Source organism: Dictyostelium discoideum (genome assembly GCF_000004695.1).
Source record: "Dictyostelium discoideum AX4 chromosome 4 chromosome, whole genome shotgun sequence".
NCBI lineage: Eukaryota > Evosea > Eumycetozoa > Dictyosteliales > Dictyosteliaceae > Dictyostelium > Dictyostelium discoideum.
In genome coordinates, this window is record NC_007090.3 from 2,200,951 (window position 1) to 2,221,002 (window position 20,052).

At 22.2% G+C, this 20,052-nt stretch overlaps 6 protein-coding genes and 1 non-coding gene across 7 annotated transcripts; 4 read left to right on the plus strand and 3 right to left on the minus strand.

The window, feature by feature from the left end:
- Positions 1 to 4,716: 4,716 nt before the first annotated feature.
- On the minus strand, positions 4,717 to 6,101 carry CSN5 (Mov34/MPN/PAD-1 family protein; the record flags this gene model as incomplete). Its single annotated transcript, XM_633399.1, has 5 exons — positions 4,717 to 4,807; positions 4,913 to 5,052; positions 5,167 to 5,430; positions 5,509 to 5,872; positions 5,962 to 6,101. 5 exons carry the CDS (start codon positions 6,099 to 6,101, stop codon positions 4,717 to 4,719), a joined length of 999 nt encoding a protein of 332 aa, XP_638491.1.
- Positions 6,102 to 6,742: 641 nt separating this feature from the next.
- Positions 6,743 to 8,614, plus strand: DDB_G0284599 (hypothetical protein; the record flags this gene model as incomplete). The annotated part of the gene is made up of 3 exons (XM_633400.1): positions 6,743 to 8,276; positions 8,456 to 8,489; positions 8,554 to 8,614. The coding sequence occupies 3 exons, from the start codon at positions 6,743 to 6,745 to the stop codon at positions 8,612 to 8,614; spliced, it is 1,629 nt and encodes a 542-aa protein (XP_638492.1).
- A 72-nt stretch (positions 8,615 to 8,686) lies between these two features.
- On the minus strand, positions 8,687 to 9,667 carry csnk2b (hypothetical protein; the record flags this gene model as incomplete). Its single annotated transcript, XM_633401.1, has 2 exons — positions 8,687 to 9,276; positions 9,451 to 9,667. 2 exons carry the CDS (start codon positions 9,665 to 9,667, stop codon positions 8,687 to 8,689), a joined length of 807 nt encoding a protein of 268 aa, XP_638493.1.
- A 1,171-nt stretch (positions 9,668 to 10,838) lies between these two features.
- On the plus strand, positions 10,839 to 12,670 carry DDB_G0284603 (hypothetical protein; the record flags this gene model as incomplete). Its single annotated transcript, XM_633402.1, has 5 exons — positions 10,839 to 10,886; positions 11,001 to 11,430; positions 11,526 to 11,607; positions 11,691 to 11,967; positions 12,095 to 12,670. The coding sequence occupies 5 exons, from the start codon at positions 10,839 to 10,841 to the stop codon at positions 12,668 to 12,670; spliced, it is 1,413 nt and encodes a 470-aa protein (XP_638494.1).
- A 726-nt stretch (positions 12,671 to 13,396) lies between these two features.
- Positions 13,397 to 16,293, plus strand: DDB_G0284605 (P-type ATPase; the record flags this gene model as incomplete). Its single annotated transcript, XM_633404.1, has 2 exons — positions 13,397 to 14,526; positions 14,640 to 16,293. The coding sequence occupies 2 exons, from the start codon at positions 13,397 to 13,399 to the stop codon at positions 16,291 to 16,293; spliced, it is 2,784 nt and encodes a 927-aa protein (XP_638496.1).
- Positions 16,294 to 19,246: 2,953 nt separating this feature from the next.
- Positions 19,247 to 19,327, minus strand: tRNA-Ser-GCU-11. Its single transcript has one exon. It is a non-coding gene; the product is annotated as a tRNA-Ser (tRNA).
- DDB_G0284609 (hypothetical protein) lies at positions 19,328 to 20,052 on the plus strand (the record flags this gene model as incomplete). Its single annotated transcript, XM_633405.1, has 2 exons — positions 19,328 to 19,363; positions 19,500 to 20,052. Coding segments are annotated over 2 exons (589 nt in total), but the record flags the coding sequence as incomplete, so codon positions are not given.

The window sequence follows — 20,052 nt, forward strand, 5'->3', positions numbered from 1 at the left end:
ACCTGATTAAAAAAGCTTAATAAATGAAAAATATAAAAAAAAAAAAAAAAAATAAAAAAAATTAAATAAAAAAATTAATTAATTCTTACATTATTTGAAACTAGTTTAATATTTGATTTTTTTTCTTTTTCTTTTTTTTTTTCTTTTTTTTTTTTTCTAAACTTTTTTTTTTTTTATTGACCAAAAATATTAAATTTAATAGGAGATAGTTATAAATTATATTATAAAATCATTTTTAATTATTAAATAATATAAATAAAGAATTGATTAAAAGAAAAAAAATATAAAATGAATTTATTTATGACAATCAATCGATTTAAATTATTAAGAAAAAAAATATCTTTACGATTGAGGTGGTATGAGAATTTAAAATAAAATAAAATAAAATAAAATAAAATAAAATAAAATAAAATAAAATAAAATAAAATAAAATAAAATAAAATAAAAAAAAAAAAAAAAAAATTTTTATTTGATTTGAAAAATAAAAAAATAAAAAAAATAAAAAAAAAATAAAAAAATAAAAATTGAAAAAACTTTTCGTTGGTATTGATTTTTTTTTTTTTTTTTTTTTTTTTTTTTTTTTGGGGAATAGATTTGGGAAACACTTGCAAAAAAAAAAAAAAAAAAAAAAAAAAAAATTTAAAAAAAAAACAAATCAATGGTCAATATTAATATCAAAGTAGGAAAAATGGATAATCAGGGTGTTATTTAAAGGAGTGGGACATGCGTGAAACTTCTTTTGAAAATTTTCATAAAAAAAAATTAAAAAATTAAAAAAAAAATTTTTTTTAGATATTTTGGATAAAAAAAAAACAAAATTTAATTCGAATCAACAATTCCTCGCCGTTTCCAAAATAATCCTCAAATGTTGTTATGGCATCAATGCTAAAAAAAAAAAAAAAAACCTTTCGGAAAGTGTGGTATTAAAAAGATAAAAAAAAAAAAAAAAAATTGAAAAATATCTTTGTTTTTGTTTTATTTTTTTTTTTTTTTAAAAAATTACAATTGGGAATTATAAATTTATTTTTTAAAAAAAAAAAAAAAAAAAAAAAAAAAAAAAAAAGAAAGATTTATTTAACTATTATTCCTTTTATGCCATTATATTTTATAAGAAAAAAAAAAAAAAAAAGAAAGAAAAATTCTAAATTTAACCGAGCACACATTTAGATTTTAATTTTTTTTTTTAACACAAAAATGTGTTGGTGATGTTTTTTCTTACGGTAATGGCGGTGTTTTGCCTTGACAGAAATTCTTTTTTTTTTTTTTTCATAAAAATCAATAGATATTATTATTTTTATTTTACAAAAAAAACAAAGGCAAAATAAAAAAAAAAAATAATCATAAAAACAATTTTAATCATTTTTTTTATTTCTTTACAAAACATATAAAATTAATTGAAATTATCTTTCCTTTATTCTCTCTTTCATTTCCATAGGGCATCTTTTAATCTGTAATAAAAATAGATATCATTAAAATTTTGCATTGAAAAGGTGATCTTTGACAAACGTAATGACACTTTTTGGATAAAAAAAATAAAAAAATAAAAAAATAAAAAAATAAAAAAATAAAAAAAAAAAAAAAAAAAAGCTCGCTTTTTTAAAAGAAAAAAAGAAAAATATAAATTTATAAATAGCTCGCTTTTTTATAAGTAGAAAAATTAAATTATGAATAAAAAAAACAAACAAAAAAAAAAAAAAACAGTAACTGTTTGTGTCGTTTCAAATTTTTCTAAATATCTTTTCCTACTTCTTAAAAAAAAAACACATGGGGTTGTACAAAAATTTTCATTTAAATAAAGAGGTTGATACCATTGAGAATCATTATAATGAAAGAGGTTTTTTGTTTTATTTTTACTCGTGAAACCAATAAAAAAAAATAAGCATATAAAATTAATTTAATTAACAAGTTATTTAATTATTCAAAAATGATAAGAAAAAAAAATATTGGCAATCACACCGATTACCAAACCACCTGCTCATAATTACCACAGGATTTTGATAATCTTAATTCATTAAAAAAAAAAAATAAAAAAAAAAAATAGTTTATTTTGCAAGGAATTATAAATAAAAACCAAGTATTGATATTTTAACCGATAAATTCCTAGGATGATTTTAATATTTTTTTTTTAAAAAAAAAAATGGAATTTAATTTTATTATTTTTTTTTTTGAGCGAGTATTGAATTTTAAAAATAAAATAGATGTTTAAATTATGAAAAATGTTTTTTTTTTAAATTCAATTCTCACCCAAAAAAAAAAGTTATCATTTGATACTAAAAAAATTATGAGGCCGTGCGAATCCCTTTATTAATTACAAATTTTAATTATTATTATTCCCAACAAATAAATTTAAAATCCAAATAATATAATAATAATAATAATTAATTTTTGACAAAACAATTTAAAAATAATAATTTTCTAATTTTATCTATAATTTACTTGTAATTAATTAACCTAATATTTTTATTAATTTTTAATCCACTTTTTTTTTTTAAATATAGATAAAATTAGATTAAAATAAAAGTGAAAAAATTAATTAAATATTGGGTAAATTTACTCGATAGATTATCAAATATAAATTAAATACGAAACTTGGATTGAATCAGTTCAATTGTTTATGGCCCTGTGAATGTTAAACAATATTTACCATCGACAATATTCCAAAATGTATCAAATGGCCAAATAATTGTTTTGATGCCGCTTTTGATATACAACCTGTTAAAAATGTTGAATTGGTTGTAGTATTGGGTGGTACAGTTAATATTATAACAAAGGATGCTCCATTTTATACATTTTGGAATAAGTATTTACTGTTTGCATTTGTAATTGATCAACATAAAATCTCCAATGCCGATGAAAGATCTAAAGATACTACCAGTTTAACTTAAATATCATCTGCACCAACTTCATCATTATTTAAAATCGAATTATTTTAATAAATCCAAATAGTATCACCTAATTATTAATTGTTTTTTTTCTTCTTAATAAATGATTTATAAGAGAAAAAAAGAAATTATTAATAATAATTATTATCATTTTTAAAATAAAATAAATGATTGTGGAACGTAACCAACATTGAATGTATAATTGTTATTGAAAGCCTTGAGATTATCTGATGTAATCTTATGAAGTGTATTATTTCAATTTCAATATGTATACCGTTAGACTTACAAACTTTAAACCAGAAAATTATCTGGTCCGAATATACAAAGTTTATTGGTTGGATTTAGTGGTATGAAAGTAACAGTTGTAAATTACTCAACATTCATGGTTTGTGAAAAATTGGAACCACTGGAATGTATTCCATACCCATTTCACATTTGCTTATGAATGATTGAAATTGCATTCACTATTTGAGTCTGTTTGAGTTGTTTAATATCCTCTTTGCCAGTGGTTGGTAAACGTTGAGCAGAATTGAATGGGAACATATCAATACCTGGTTAACCATTGTTTAGACCTGTTTCATTACCATTAAAAATGACATAACAACCACTGAAAGATATATAATTACATATATCTTAGGAAAAAGTGTAATTTGCATATCCTGCTAAAACTGTGTATATATTTGGAATAATATATATGTTTCTAGTTGGAAGTTTTGGTGTTCCTATATTAATCAAAGATTAAAGAATGAATATAAATCGGTTGTATGAGTCAAATTATTGAGTATTGGAGTTGAGCAATATGATGAAGAATCTATTGTTAGTGAGACCAGATGTGGTGTAGTTTAAACTATCTTAATGTAGGAATTTGGTGGAACGTTTTTAATTGAATATTTACACCTGTGATTTCCTTTTGGATACATCTGCATTTAATTGTGTACGGTTAACACTTGGAAAACTAATTTCATTGATATTACCATGTGTTGACCAAGAATACAATGCCTGAATCACTCAAGATTTGCTCAAACATTTTATCCATAAGTTGTATCTAATCTTAAGTTATTCATAACAATGTATTTTTTAAGGTTTTACCAACTTAACAATTACCAAAAAGTGAATTACAATTTTTTTATAATTGTTTTTTTTCATCTATACAATACCAATAATCTCCATTGGTAATCTTTTTTTGTTGTTTGAAGCACATTATCCATTCAGTCTTGTAATGATAATTAGGCACCTGGTATCATTTAACTAACTTTTCTACTACTATCCTTATTCTTATCTATCCATAATACTGATCCGATACTATTGGTTTGACAAGAAATTTAATTTTTGTCTGATTGTATTGTTTGATACAATAATTATCGTACTAAGCAATGATTAAAATTGTATTAACCATTTGAATCTGTTTGATTTGTTTATGTTTCACCATTTCCACTGTTGATTTGAAATTTATTTATTTTTAAAAATATCTATTATAAAATTATTTTAATATTTTAATTTATAGATTTAAAAGATATAATTATCTTTTTCATTTCTTTATTAAAAAATTAATTTTAATATCTAAATTAATAAATTTATTAAATATTATCCAAATGAAAAAATAGTTTGGAAATCCTAAATAAAATTAAATTTAAATAATTCATTCATTTATTGTTAATTATTGTTTGCAATAATAAATAATATAAAATAATAAAATTAAGATTATTTAAAACAATAATAGGTATTCTTTTATTGATTATTTTTTTCTTTTCAGTTTCTTCTTAAAGATTTTAAGATTGTTTTTTTTTTTTGTTGCTTTTTTTTTACATTTGTCGATTAAAATATTTAATATTATTTATTGTTTGGTGGTTTGACATTCGTTGAAAATAGAATTTTTAAATACTTGAGACATGATACCTTGAACTTGTTCTATTGTGACCTTTGAACTATATAGAGGAATATATATAAATATAATAATTAATATTAATTATTAAATGTTTACAAAAAAATATTAAAAAAAAAAAAAAAAAATAAGTTATTATGTTACATACCTATCTTTACTAACTTTTGAAAGTAAACTTTCTTCTTTCTTTTTATCTAAAATACTTGATCTTGAATGGCTGAGTTGAGTTTCAGCTTGTTCTAATTTTTCGCTAAGATCATTAATTTGACCTGTAATATAATCACGATTCTATTTTTTAAAAAAGAAAAAAAAAAAAAAATAAAAAATAAAAAAATTAGGAACTATAATATAATAATAATGGTAACAAAGAATATTGATTTGAAAATTTTTGATAATAGTTACACTGAAAATTGGTGATGAAGAAAGAGTATTAACCCAATATTTGTTCCAAAGTTTATCGAGTAATTGTTGATCTAAAGATGATTTGAAATAGGTAATCTCTAAAGAGTAATATTGTTTGCAATGTACACCAAAATCTTCAATCTTTGATAATGGAATTGATTGATATTCTGATGGACCTTCATTAGGTGGTTTATAACCTTGTGGATATGTTCTAAATGCACCAATTTCAACTTTACCTGCTGAAACTGTACGTGTTGGATCAATCTAAATAATAAATATTATGAAATTAATTAAATAAATAAATAAATTATAAATTATAAATTATTAATTTTAAATACTTACAACAATACCTAACCATGGTTCAGAATATTGTTGATTTACAGATTGAGTACCAACATCAATACCAGATAACCAACAACCATAACCTGGATGACTGTGATACCAACCTAAAGCATTTTCAAGTCTACCAGTTTGTTTAATTAATTCAAGATATTCAACCATGTATTCATAAGCTTCAACTTGTGCGTTTACTCTTGTCTCTGTACCTTCAACTGGTAATGCAAATGAATCCATAATGATCATTGTATTATTTTCAACTTTACCCATTAACATACCCATAACTTCTAATTTACCACCAGATCTAGCATGCATAACCATCTTTAATAATGCAATTGCTGATATTTTAACATGTTTAAAATAATGAGGACTAATTTTTTTAAAAAAAAAAAAAAAAGAATATTGGTTAGAATTTAATTGAAGTAATAAATAAATAATGATAATTATTTTTATAGATACTCTTTTGACCATGGTTTTGATTGTAAAAATTGTTGATATTGTTGAGGATCATATTTAAATAATTGATCATGATCTATGGTTTGAATGTTATTTTCAAGTTCAAAAGTTTTTAAAGCATCTGCTGCTCCATTTTTTGACATCTTAAATAATAGATTTTTATATATTTGTTTTTTTTTTTTTTAAATTAAATTTAAAAATAAAAAAAAAATTTTGATTTTTTTTTTTTTTTTATTGATTTTTTTTTTTTTTTTTTTTATTATTTTTTTGTGAAAAAAAAAAATTTCCATGATGTTAAGAACTTCAATTTAGTTCCTTATTATTTCCCAATTGATTTCATTAAGTTTTTATTTTTATTTTTATTTTTTTATTTTTTTAATTTTTTAATTTTTTTTTTTTTCATCACTAACTAAAGCAATGAAATAAATAAATAAATAAATAAAAGTCAATAATTAATATTAAAAAAAAAAATAATAAAAAAAAAAAAAAATAAAAAAAAATTAAAATTAAATAAAAATTTTTAATTTTAAAATTTCAATAAAAAAAAATAAAATAAAATAAAAACAAAAAAAATAAAAAAAAAACTCATTATTATTTATTTTTTACAACTATCACTACTATAAATTTAAAGTTTTTTTTATTTCTTTTTATTCATATTTTTTTTTTTATTAACTTTTTTTTTTTATCATAACCTTCAACTTCCCAACTCTTTTTTTATCTCCTCAATTTCACTTTTTATTTTTTTTTTTAAAAAAAAAAAACAAAAAAAAAAAAAAAAAAGAAAATGAACAACAATTTTACAAGAAATGGTATGAATGATTCACCATTTAGCAAACCAAAAATGCCAACTTCAAGTTCTACAATCAACCAAAATCCTTTTAATCAAGATCTATCTTATTTTAGTTCAAATTATGGAAAACCTTCTGCAAAAACTAAACCAACTCCACAAAATCCATTTAATGCAACAACTACAACAACAGCAGCGACAATTACAAAAACCCCACCAATCCTCGACTCCAAAAGCAATCAATTAAATTTTTTAGAGTCACCCCCATCTTTTGTGAACAAACCAAGAAATGTAAAAATATTAAATAGGAATTCACCACCACCATTGATTTCAAATTCGACATTATCATCATCATCATCACCATCAGTACCATCACCATCAACCTCACAAGCAATACAAGATTTGATGAATACTCCACTTCCACATAAGAGATCTGGCTTTACTCATCCAACAGTTTTTCCACAATCTTCATCATTATCTCTACCATTGCCATCATCTCCCTCTCCATCACTATCGGCATCATCATCATCATCATCACCATACTTTACTTTACCAATTTCAACAACAAAAACCACTCCAACAAATACAAACAAAACCACCACTACTACAACCACTACTACTACAACCACTACTTCACCACCATCAACAAAAAACATAAATAAAACCACCACAACCACTACCTCACCAACCTTTTCAAACTTTAATAAACATTCTCAAGTATCAAGAGGATTTGATGACTCACAACCCCTACACAGAAACACTTTCATATCCAAACCAACCACCACAACTACAACTACTACTACAACCAATACCAATAGTTTTAATTATAACAACAGCAACAATAACACCCAAACCAAAATAAATAAAAACCAAAGTAATAATACTTATAATAATAATAATAATAATAATAATAATAATAACAATAATAACTATAATAAATCAAAATTATTTGAAAAAGAAAAAGAAATTTTAATGCCATCACAAACCTTTTTACCAGACGAGAATGATCCATCTTATTCATTGATTTTACAAATGATGCAAGAAGATATTATGGAAAATGATGATAGAGAAATGGCTAAAAAATTGGGTAGTGAAGTAGATGGTCCCTCTTCATATGATAGACAAACTAGAACACCACCAATTAATTCCTATTATGATTATAATCACTATGACGATGATGATTATAATGGTGGTGATGGCGGTGGCGGCGGTGGTTATGATGATCACTATGAATATCGTGGTCATAATGTTAACGATATCGATTTATCTTATGAAAATTTAGTTCAACTCGAATCAGTTGTGGTTGGTGCAACAAAGGAACAAATTGCATCAGTCGAAGAAACCCTATATTTAGATCCAATAAGAAGAAATAAACAAAACAAAAATACTCAATGTCAAGATACTCGTTGTGCCATTTGTTTATGTGATTTTCAATCAAATGAATTAATTAAAGTACTACCAAAATGTCAACATTTTTATCATAGTGAATGTATTGATCCATGGTTTAGAGCTAGTAAATTTTGTCCACAATGTAAAGTTGAACTTTAATTTATAATTTATAATAATAATCAATAATCAATAATCAATAATCAATAATCAATAACCACCAATAATAATAATAATTAATGGTATATAAAAATAATATATAATAAAAACAATATATAATAAAAATAATAATAGATATAATAAATAAAAAATAATTGTAAATAGATATAATAAAAAAAAAAAATTCATTCAAAATATTGTAAGTTCATACTTTTTTTTCTTTTATATTTTTTTTTTTTTTTTTTTTTTTTTTAAATAAAAAGTTTATTTAGTTTTATTAATTACGTTATCACATACTTGGAGGTTGTTGAATGTGTTTTTTAAAAACACTATCCATCAAGTCGTTGGTTTTTTTTTTTTTTTTTTTTTTTTTTTTAATTTATTTGAATTCAAATTTTATTTATTTGTATTATTATTTTGTTGGTTATTATTATTTTGTTGGTTATTATTATTATTATTATTATTATTATTGTTATTGTTATTGTTATTATTATTATTGTTAATATTATTATTTTGATTATTTTGATTATTATTTGAAAGACTATTCTTTTTTTGTTGAATTTGAAGTTGACGTTCTCTTGCAGATTTATGAATTTTGAAACCATATATTTTAGGAATATATTGTTGTGGTGGTTTGGTTGGAATTAATTCAGGGTAAGTAATTAATAAAAGATGTGGAAAAGTGGTACCGAAATAAGCACCATCAATATGTGAATGTCTTCTGTATTTTGGATTAAAAATGTCATTGCATCTTGGGCAATAGACTTTAACTGTATCAACACCTTGCATATCTGCTAAACCTACTGGAAGGACTGGTTGATTTTGACAAAAAACACGTGGACATCTGCCAAACTCTGCTTTTTTAAATTTTTCGTGCATATGTGCAAGACCTTTTGGTGTCAAAATATATCTTGCATGAATTAAACCATAAAGAATATCAGCTGATCTTTCTAATGCTTCTTGTTGATCTTCACTTAATGGGTCATCTATTTTTTTTTTTTTTAATAAATTATTTTAGATTTAGATTTTGATTTTGATTTTGATTTTTTTTTTTTTTTTTTTTTTTTTTTTTTTTTTTTTTTTGATCGGAAATCTATTTTTAAAATTATTTAAAAAAAAAAAAAAATAATAAAAAATAATAATAAAAATAAAATACATACCTGGATCAGAATCTAAAATTATTCCTAAAGCGCTATCATAAAATTGAACTAATGAACTTAAACCAGTAAGATTGAAATCATCATTTATATAATCTTCGTCAATGGTTGCAAAGAATTCATTTCCTTTTAAATTGCAATACCAAGGAATCCAAGCCATTTCATCCTCGTTTAATGAATCCTCTTCTTCTGAGGATGTATCTTTATATTTTCTATCCATTATATATTATATATTATTCTTTAATAATTATTTATTAACTTGATCTATATATATATAAAATGTCTGATTTTGATGTTTTTTTTTTTTTTTTCTTGCAATACTTGTTTTTTTTTTTTTAATATTACTATATGGTTTTGAAAGCTAAAAAAAATCTATATACACACAGATTCACCAAAGTTTTTATTATAATTATTATAATTTATTTATTTTAATGATATATTAAATAAAATTAAATTATAACCTAAATAAATTTAATATAGTTTATTAGTATTTTCACTATTATTATTTATTTTTATTTTTATTATTTTTTATTATTTTTATTATTTTTTATTATTTTTTATTATTTTTTTTTGGGATAAAAAATTCTTTAAATAAAACTATTGTTTATCTTTTTATAAAATTATTATTTATTATTATTATTATTTTGTTTATAAGTACTTTTATTTTTGATTTTCGTTAACGTTTTTGCCTGCTAGTAATTGCAATACTGTGTGTTGAAAAAAAAGTTTTTGAAAAAAAAAAAAAAAATAAAAAAAAAAAATAAATTTTAAAAAAAAAACGCCAAAAAGTTTTTTAAAAAAAAAAAAAAAAAAGAAAAAAAAAAAAAAGAAAAAAAAAAAAAATAAAAATAAATAAATAAAATAAATGATTTAAAAATGATAACCTTTAAGAAAATCGTTTTAATTACCAAAAATATTATTTATTTTATTCTGTTTTTCTTTTATATTTTTTGGATTAAAAAAAAAAAAAAAAAAAAAAAAAATTTGAAAAAAAAGAGAACAATGGAATTCCACCCGCGTCGTAGTTTTAATTAATTAATTCAATATTCAAAATTATTTGTGATTTTTTTTAATATTTCTATATTAAAATACAAATTCAAGATTCTGTCCATTTTTCTCCTTTTTTTTGCCATAATTTCTTATTTTTATTTATTTATTTCCTTTTTTCGTTTTTATTTTTTATTTTTTATTTTTTTTTTTTTTCAATTTTTTCAATTTTTTTTTTAATTTAATTTATTTCTTCTTTTTTTTTATTTTTTTTATTTAAACATCAAAATCACATATAATAGAGAAATTAATAAGTATATGTGAAAGTTTAATTTTTTATATGTATATATGTAATATATATATTATATAAATAGGTTATTCGAAAAAATATAAAAATAGAAACAATGGATGAAAATGAGAGTAAATATCTTTATTTTATTTCATTGGCTTTAGTAAGTAAATATAAAAATTTATAAATACAATTTAATATTTTATTTACTAATATATATATATATATATTTTACCTCTCAACCAATAATTTAAAACAATTATAATTATAATTATAGATAATTATACCATCAACTGGGTTTTATGTGACGATTGCTCCATATTTATATGAAAAATTTGGAGTTATAATAATTATTTCACATTCATTAGTTTTAATATTAAGTGTTGGATCACTTAGTTTAGCGAAATTTACAGATCCAGGTTATATACCAAAACAAACAATTAAAGATAATAGTGATTATATTCTTCAACAAAATTTTAAATCTGAACAAAAACGATTACAAGAAAAAGAAGAGGAAGAAGAAGAAAAAGAAAGACAAGAACAACTTTCAAATAATAATAATAATGATAATAATAATAATAATTTAAATAGAGAACAACAAGAAGATGAAATTTTAATTAAAAAATATAATGAAAGACAAAAAAAGAAACCTAAAAAGAAGGTTATACATTTATATAATGGAAATGTTATAAAATTAGTTTATTGTAGTATGTAGATTTTTATTTTTTTATTTTTTATTTTATTTAAAATTTTTTTTTTTTTTTTTTTATTATTAATATAAATAAAAATTAAATAATAATAGAAACATGTAATTTTTTTAGACCACCAAGATCATCTCATTGTTCAACATGTAATAGATGTGTTTTAGAGTTTGATCATCATTGGTAAGTGTTTAATAATATTAATATTAATGGTGATGATGACGATGATTGATTATTATTTACTAATAATTAATTAATAAATTTAGTCCATGGGTTGGAAATTGTATAGGAAGAAATAATTATAAATATTTTGTATATTTTTTAATATGGACAGTATTGTTATCAATAGTAACCACTAGTTATTCTTTATTACAATTGATTTCTTTATCAAAAGAGAAATATCCAGCATTTATAGATTTGGTTGCACATGCTCCATTTTCAATTGTAATTGCAATTTATGCATTTCTTTTATTTTGGACATTGGTTGGTTTATGTTTTTTTCATTTACATTTAATATCACGTGGTATCACAACAAGGGAAGATGTAAGTTTTTATAATATATATCTAACTATTTTTTTTTTTTTTTTTTTTTTTTTTTTTTTTTTTTTTTTTTATAACATACAATTGTTAATAATTTATTAACATTAATAATGATAATAATAATTAATAGGCTAAAGGTATTATTAATCCATATTTTTCAGGTGGATTTATTAGTGGATTTTTTAAATTGGCTTTTGGACCCAGATTTATAAAATCTTCAATAGATATTTATGATGTTTCAACACAATATCAAAAATCTCAATCTTCCTTAAATGAATTTATAATCGATATTCAAAATATTAATAATAATAATAATAATAATAATAATAATAATAATAATAATAATAATAATAATAATAATAATAATAATAAAAATAATAAATATAGACAATCGCCAAATGTTTCACCATTTTTAGATAAAAAAGATAGTGTTAATATGAATGATTATGGTAATAATAACACCAATGTAAATAGTAGCTCAGTTTTTTCGAATTTAAATAATAATAATATTAATAATAATAATAATATTAATAATAATAATAATAATAATAATAATAATAATAATATTAATAATAATAATAATAATAATAATAATAATAATAATAATAATAATAATAATAATTCTACTCAATTTTCTTTATTATATAATGACGATACAAATATTGATGAAGGGGACGACAGAACAAGTTTACTCTCATATTATTAATTGGTTGGTTTACCGACCGATCAAAAATAAAAAATAAAAAAAAAAATAAAAAAAATAAAAAAAAAAATTAAATTAAATTAATTATAAAAAAAGGTAGTTTTTTTTTTTTTGTTGGGTAATTGATTTCTCATTTTTTGACTTATTTTGGATTCAAAGAAAAAAAAATATGACTCACACTAACACTTTTTTTTTTTTTTTTTTTTTTTTTTTTTTGTATTTTTTTTTAATTTTTATATTTTTAATTTTTTTTAATTTTTTTTAATTTTTTTTTTTTCAACATCAAGTTTAATTTTTCATTCACCAAAAAAAAAAAAAAACTTTTTTTTATTTTTATAAATATTTAGTTGTATGTTAAAACAGTTTAATAATAATAGTAATAATAATAATAATAATAATAGTTTTAGTAATAATATTTTTTTAGGGAAATTTTTAAAAATTTTGATCTAATTCCTAATTTTTCATCTTTTTTTTAATATATTTATATATATAATTAATTAATAATTTTTTTTTAAAAAAAAAAAAAAAAAAAAAAAAAAAAAAATTGTATAAATAATTTCAATAATTCTTAATCAAAAAAAAAATTTATTTAACGAAAAAAAAAAAAAAAAAAAAAACAAATTTATTTTCAAAAAAACATAAATAATATTTTTTTTATATAAATAATTTCAATAATTCATAATTTTTTAAAAAAAAAAAAAAACAAAAAAAAAAGTTTTTTTTTAAATAATGGTAAAATATCATTTTCAAGGCTTAAGTGATAATAAAGTCAAAGAAAATAGAGAAAAATATGGAAGTAATACATTACCACCAGTAGAGATTGAATCATTTTTTAGTAAATTGATGGAGAATTTTCAAGATCCATTGATTCATATTTTATGTGTAGCATTAGTGATCACGGTGATCTTATCATTTGTAGGATATGCGGAATGGTTTGAGGGTGTTGGTATTGCATCAGCAGTATTTTTAGCAACATTTGTATCAACCTATAGTGAATATAAGAATGAGAATTCATTTCAAGAACTTCAAGAGAAAGCATCAAGAGTGAAATGTAACGTTTTTAGAAATGGATCACACATTTCCGAAGTCTATGGATTCGATGTTGTAGTTGGTGATTTAGTACTCCTTCAAGCGGGTGATAAGATTCCAGCAGATGGTCGTTTAGTTGCAGGCGAACTTCACGTCAATCAATCGACCCTCAATGGAGAACCACACCTCGAAAAGAAGATTGTAGCCCCAGAAAACTATGAACCAACCACCAGAAACGATTTCTTGGATCATTATCTATGTTTTAGAGGTACAGTGGTCGAGGATGGTGAAGGTGTACTCTTGGTGTCAGCCGTTGGTTCATCAACGCTCTATGGTGAACTCGCTATTGAACTTTCAAAAGCCGATGAAAGAGAATCCCCACTTCAAATTAAATTATCAAATTTAGCCGATGGTATTAGTACCATTGGTTATATTGGCGCTGGTTTCATTGTTATTAGTTTCCTCTTTAAACAATTTGTTATGGATAACAATTACAATTGGTCCGAAATCTCAACTTACATTTCAAATTATCCAATCGTTCTAAAAGATATTGTAAATTCTATCACCTTGGCCATCATTATCATTGTAGTTGCAGTTCCTGAAGGTTTACCAATGATGATTGCAATCGTTTTATCCTTAAACATGAGAAAGCTTTTAAAAGCAAAAGTTTTAGTACGTAAATTATTAGGTATTGAAACTGCTGGTAGTTTAGATATTCTTTTTGTTGATAAAACTGGTACACTTACAAAAGGTAAATTTATTCCAAGAACTTTTATTTCTGGTTCAGCTCATACTTATAAAGGTTTTAATCAAATTCCAAAAGAATTAAGGTAATATAATTTATTTTAAAATTTAATTAAAATTTTAAAATTATTAAATAATAACTAATTTTTTATTATTTTTTTTATTTTTTTTTATTTTTTTTTATTTTTAATTTTAATAGAGAAGTTTTATCATTTACAGTTAGAGAATCAACATCATCAGTTATTGGTGAAGATGGTCAAATTGTTGGTGGTAATGCATCAGATAAAGCATTATTACAATTTTTAGATAAAGAATCATTATTAGCAGATTATCAAGTTAAAGTTGAAAAAGAGATACTTTTCCATTCAGAGAGAAAATATTCAGCAGCATTATTAAAGGTACCATTAAGTGGTGGACCAACTGGTAAAGCACCAAAAGGTATTGTAACTTGTTCACATAAATTAAAGAATGATGAAAGATATGTTGAGATCACTTGTTTAAAGGGAGCACCAGAGATTGTATTAAATCGTTGTACCTCTCATTTCAATGAGGATGGTCATATTGAACCAATTCCAGATAGTGTCGGTTTAACCAATTCAATCAATAGTCTCTCTGAACAAGGTATTCGTGTTATTGCAGTTGCTGTTTCTCGTGAACCATTGGTTGAAACTGAAACCCTTCCTAATAGTCTTATTCTCGTTGGTATCGTTGGTGTTTACGATGAAATTCGTGAAGAATCTCGTTCATCCATTCAAACAGCTCGTTCCGCAGGTATTCAAGTAGTTATGATCACTGGTGATAAAAAAGAAACTGCCATTGCCGTAGCTCATCAAATTGGTTTAATCTCTCCTGGTGAAGAATCTCAACCAGGTGTCGTTCTCACTTCATTTGAGTTACAAAATTTATCTGACAATAAATTGGCCAATATGCTTCCACATCTTCGTGTGGTTTCAAGAGCACTTCCATCCGATAAAGTACGTTTTGTTAATGTAGCTCAATCACTTCATAAAGTGGTTGGTATGACTGGTGATGGTGTCAATGATTCAGCTGCTCTCAAACATGCCGATGTTGGTTTCGCTATGGGTTCAGGTTCAGAGGTTAGTAAAGAAGCTGCCGATATTGTAATTCTCGATGATAATTTCGCCTCAATCACTCAAGCCGTTCTCTATGGTAGAACCATTTACAAATCCATTCAAAAGTTTATCGTTTTCCAATCTACAATCAATGTCGCCTCAACTCTTATCGTATTCTTGGGACCATTTATGGGCTTTGATTTCCCGTTAACTTTAATTCAATTGTTATGGGTTAACTTGGTAATGGATACTTTGGCTGCTCTCGCATTTGGTGGTGAACCAGCACTCACTCGTTACATGCAAGAGAAACCAATCAAAAGAGATCAATCCATTATCACCAGTAGAATGTGGGGTTCAATTTTAGGTGGAGGTCCTTTCATCTCTGCAATGTCTATTCTTTTCCTTACCAATGACTATGTTGAAGCTTTCTTCACTCGTAATGGTGAACCATATCAACCAGCTTTCTTGACTGCATTTTTTGCATTTTTCATTTTCCTCTCTGTCATCAATGCCTTTAACGTTCGTACTAGCCGTTTGAATCTCTTTGATCATTTGTTTGATAATAAAGGTTTCATTGTAGTTGTGTTTTTCATTTTCTTTGTTCAAATCGTTTTCACCTATATTGGTGGTAAGATTCTCAGAACCGTTGGTCTCACTTCCAGTGAATGGGCTTTGGTTGTAGCAATGTCCTTCTCAGTAATACCTTTTGACCTCATTAGAAAGTTTGCCTTAAATTTATTTCTTTTCAAATCAAAGAAAAATATCAATAAAACCGATTAATAAATTTGAAAAAATTGTTTAAATAAATTAATAAAAAAAAAAAAAAAAAAATAAAGAATTAAAAAATTTTTTTTCTAAAAAAAATATAAAATATTTCATTTTTAATTTTATTTTCTTTATAAAACCTAAAAAAAGTACTTTTTAAATTATTTTATTTTATTTATTTATTTTTTTTTTTATATTATTGCCATTTTTTCTAAGGAGGTTCGAGAAAAGGTTTGTCTTAGGAATTTTTAATTTTTTTAAATATAAAATTATTAATTTGGTTTAGATTTAAATACAAATAATATTTTAGTTTAGTTTATCTAATAAAGAATTTTGATTTTTTTAAAAAAGAAGATGTTATTATTAATTAGTTGGAAAAAAAAAAAAAAAAAAAAAAAACACAAAAAGACAAAAAAAAAAAATTTTAAAACAACATTCTATATTAAATAAAGAACAAATGAAAGATAAAAGTAGTTTTATGTATTTGTTTTTTTTTTTTTTTTTTTTTTATCTATTTTTAATCACTTTAGAGTTTAAAAATTAATACATATTAAATGATTAAAATAAATATATGATTGTGTTTGATTAGATTAATTGGTCTAAGGAGATTAGATTAGGAAATACCGATTCTAGAATGCTATACCTTGCAAGTTAACCTTTTTAATTTAATAATTTGTTTGGGTTTTTAAAATTATTTGGATCTTTTGAAAGAGTTCTTTTGCTATTAGCAAAGGTTCTAGATAGGTCATAATTTAAACATTTGTATCCCCATTCAAAATATTCTTTAAGGAATATTAGCATTATCTATGTTAACCTCATGGTCTTTTTTCATATTTGGTGGAATTATAGGTGTAATTCTGTTAAAGCATTTATTGTTTTTGTATCTAATCCTTTTGTGGGTCCAAAATTTGCCACCACCACCTGTTGCGATGTATATGAAATTTTTCAAAATTTTACAAATTCTAATGTTTTTTTGTACATTTAAAGAAGATATGGCCATAAGGATGTTACCAAGGTCTTCTTTACATAAAGTACAAGGTTTATTATGAAGATAGTTTAGTAGTAAACATCATGCATGAAATCTAAACATTGTATCTTTGTTTTAGGATTGAGTATTGATTGACGAAATTAGGTTTTTGGAATGTTTGAATCTTGTATGTGAATTTCGTTATACCATTCTGCCAGTGATAGAGGTTGATTATTTTTGTTTTTAATTGATGGGGAAGGAGTAAATATTGCTCTTTTCTTTCTTATTATCCCAATTTTCCAGATTGTGGTTTAAGATATAGGTTTTAGTCTTTATTGTCGAACTTGACGATTTCCACAGGATTAAATACTATTAAGAATTTATGGCATTTTTCTGTATATGATGATAGAAACAATTTTTTTTTTTATTGATTGTTTATTTTTTTTTTTTTTTTTTTTTAGATATTAATTAATTTTTTACTTGATCTTTAGTAACAATAAGTGTTTATTAGATTTTATATTTTTATATATTTTTTATTGATTGTTTTTTTTTTTTTTTTAAGTCTTTTTACATGAAAAATGAAATAATCAAAAAAAGAGGTTGTTGTGGTTGTTGTTGTTGTAGATCATTTTTATCTATCTGATTATTTTTAATTAAAAATCAAGTTAGTCAGAAAATTTCCAAATTTTTAACTTTTTTTTAAAAAAAAGAAAATAAGATGAATATTATAAATAATACCATAAATATTTATATTTATAAAAATATTTTTTATTTATTTTTCCTTTTTTTTATTCTTCCTTTTTTTTTTATTTTTCCTTTTTTTTTATTCTTAATTTTTTAAACAATAAATCTTAGCAACTAAAACCTTATTAAAATTGTTTTTTTTTTATTTTTATTTTTATTTTTTTTTTTAATTTCTTAATATATTTTTTTTGATTTAAGTGTGTTTTGTTATAAACAAATAACAAAAGTGTTCATAATTGTTTAATTTCTCTCTCTCTTTAAAAAATTCTAAGGTTTATTCAATAAACTTTATTTAAAAAAGGGATTTATATGGCCATATATTTTCGTAAACCACTTTTAAATTCTTTTTTCTATATTTTTTTTAATAGTAAAATTAAATTTGCTTATTTTTTTTTTTTATTTTTTTTTATATTTTTTTTTAATCACTTTTTTACCTTTTTTTTTTTTTTTTTTTTTTTTTTTTAAATTCTATCTTTAATCTTTGTTTTTGAAATAATATTATTTCATTTTATTTGTTTTAATTCTTTGGTTTGGAATGAAAAAAATTTATACTCTAATAATTTTTCGATTATTTCCAATTTAAAATTATTTAGATTGGTCTTAAAAAGGAATGTTAGTTTTTTTTTTTTTTTCCTTTCTTTTATCAAACAAATTTCTAAATTGGAAACTATTAGATGAATTTAATAAAAATATTTAATTGTTTTTTTTATACTTAATCTTCCCATAAATCATTGATCAACATTCGAATTATTTATAAAAACCAACTCAAACTGAATAAAAAAAAATTAAATAAAATAAAATGAAATAAATTTTACAGATGTAATAATTATAATTTATAGATTTTTGTTTTTGTTTTTCTTTTTTTCTTTTTTTTTTTTTTTTTTTTTTTTTTTTTTTTTTTTTTTTTTTTTTTTTTTTTTTTTTTTTTTAATTTTGGTAATATAACTTTCTCCTCTAATATTTGATATACAAGGTCTGTGGTTATTTATGTTTTAATAATACACATATATCATCTTTTCTATTGCAAATATATATTACCAGCAAATAAATTATTAATATAAATTGTTTTATGATCTAAAGTTGTAAATAAATTGGTAGTTGTAAAAACTTCATCTTATTTGTTGAAGATACTCTATTACTATTACTATTACAATTTTTAGAATGATAAATAATGGCACTTGTTGAGCTCCCATGATATATATATTAAATATCCAGAATCGAACATCTGATCTAAGATATTTTTCAATTATAAAATTTCGACACCTGCAGGGTTCGAACCTGCGCCTCCGAAGAGAACGCCTTAGCAGGGCGCCGCATTAACCACTTTGCTAAGGTGTCATGGAAAAATATTATGGTGATACACTTGGTAAAGTTGTATAAGAAGAGATTTCATTTTTCATATAAAAAAGACTTAAAAAAAAAAAAAAAAAAAAAAAAAAAAACCTGGGAACCCAAGTTAATCAGAAAATTTCCAGATTTTTAACTTTTTAAAGAAAAATAAAAAAAATAGAAAGAAAATAAGATGAAAATCACAAACAACACCACAAATATTAAGCAACACAAATGCCTACAAAAAATAAGCGAAATTGTGGATAAAACTCAATTAAAAAAAAAACAATTCAAATACGTCATAAACATCAATCACGAACCAGACGATAAAATAAAAAAAGATTTAGAAAAAAGTTTGGACAAAAAAGATGTTTTAATCAAAAGTAATAATACATTCAAAATTCTCACAGACAGTATTAGTACAGTAATCTATTTTGTAAATATGTTTGATGCAGAATTAAAAGGACAATTTATAACCACTATAAGACCAAAAAATATGTATACAGATTTTGATTGGTATAAATCACTCACAGAAATAGAATGGGTAATAGAAAATGAAGGATGTAAACTAATTAAATTAGAAATTAAAGGCGAAACTCTAATTATCAAAACAGTGAAAAGAGTCGTAGAAGAATTTGACACTATCATTGAACTAGACAATCTAACATTAATTGGACACTCCAACAAAGGATGGAGAGATCAAACCTCATTACCAGAAAATCAAGAAGAAATCA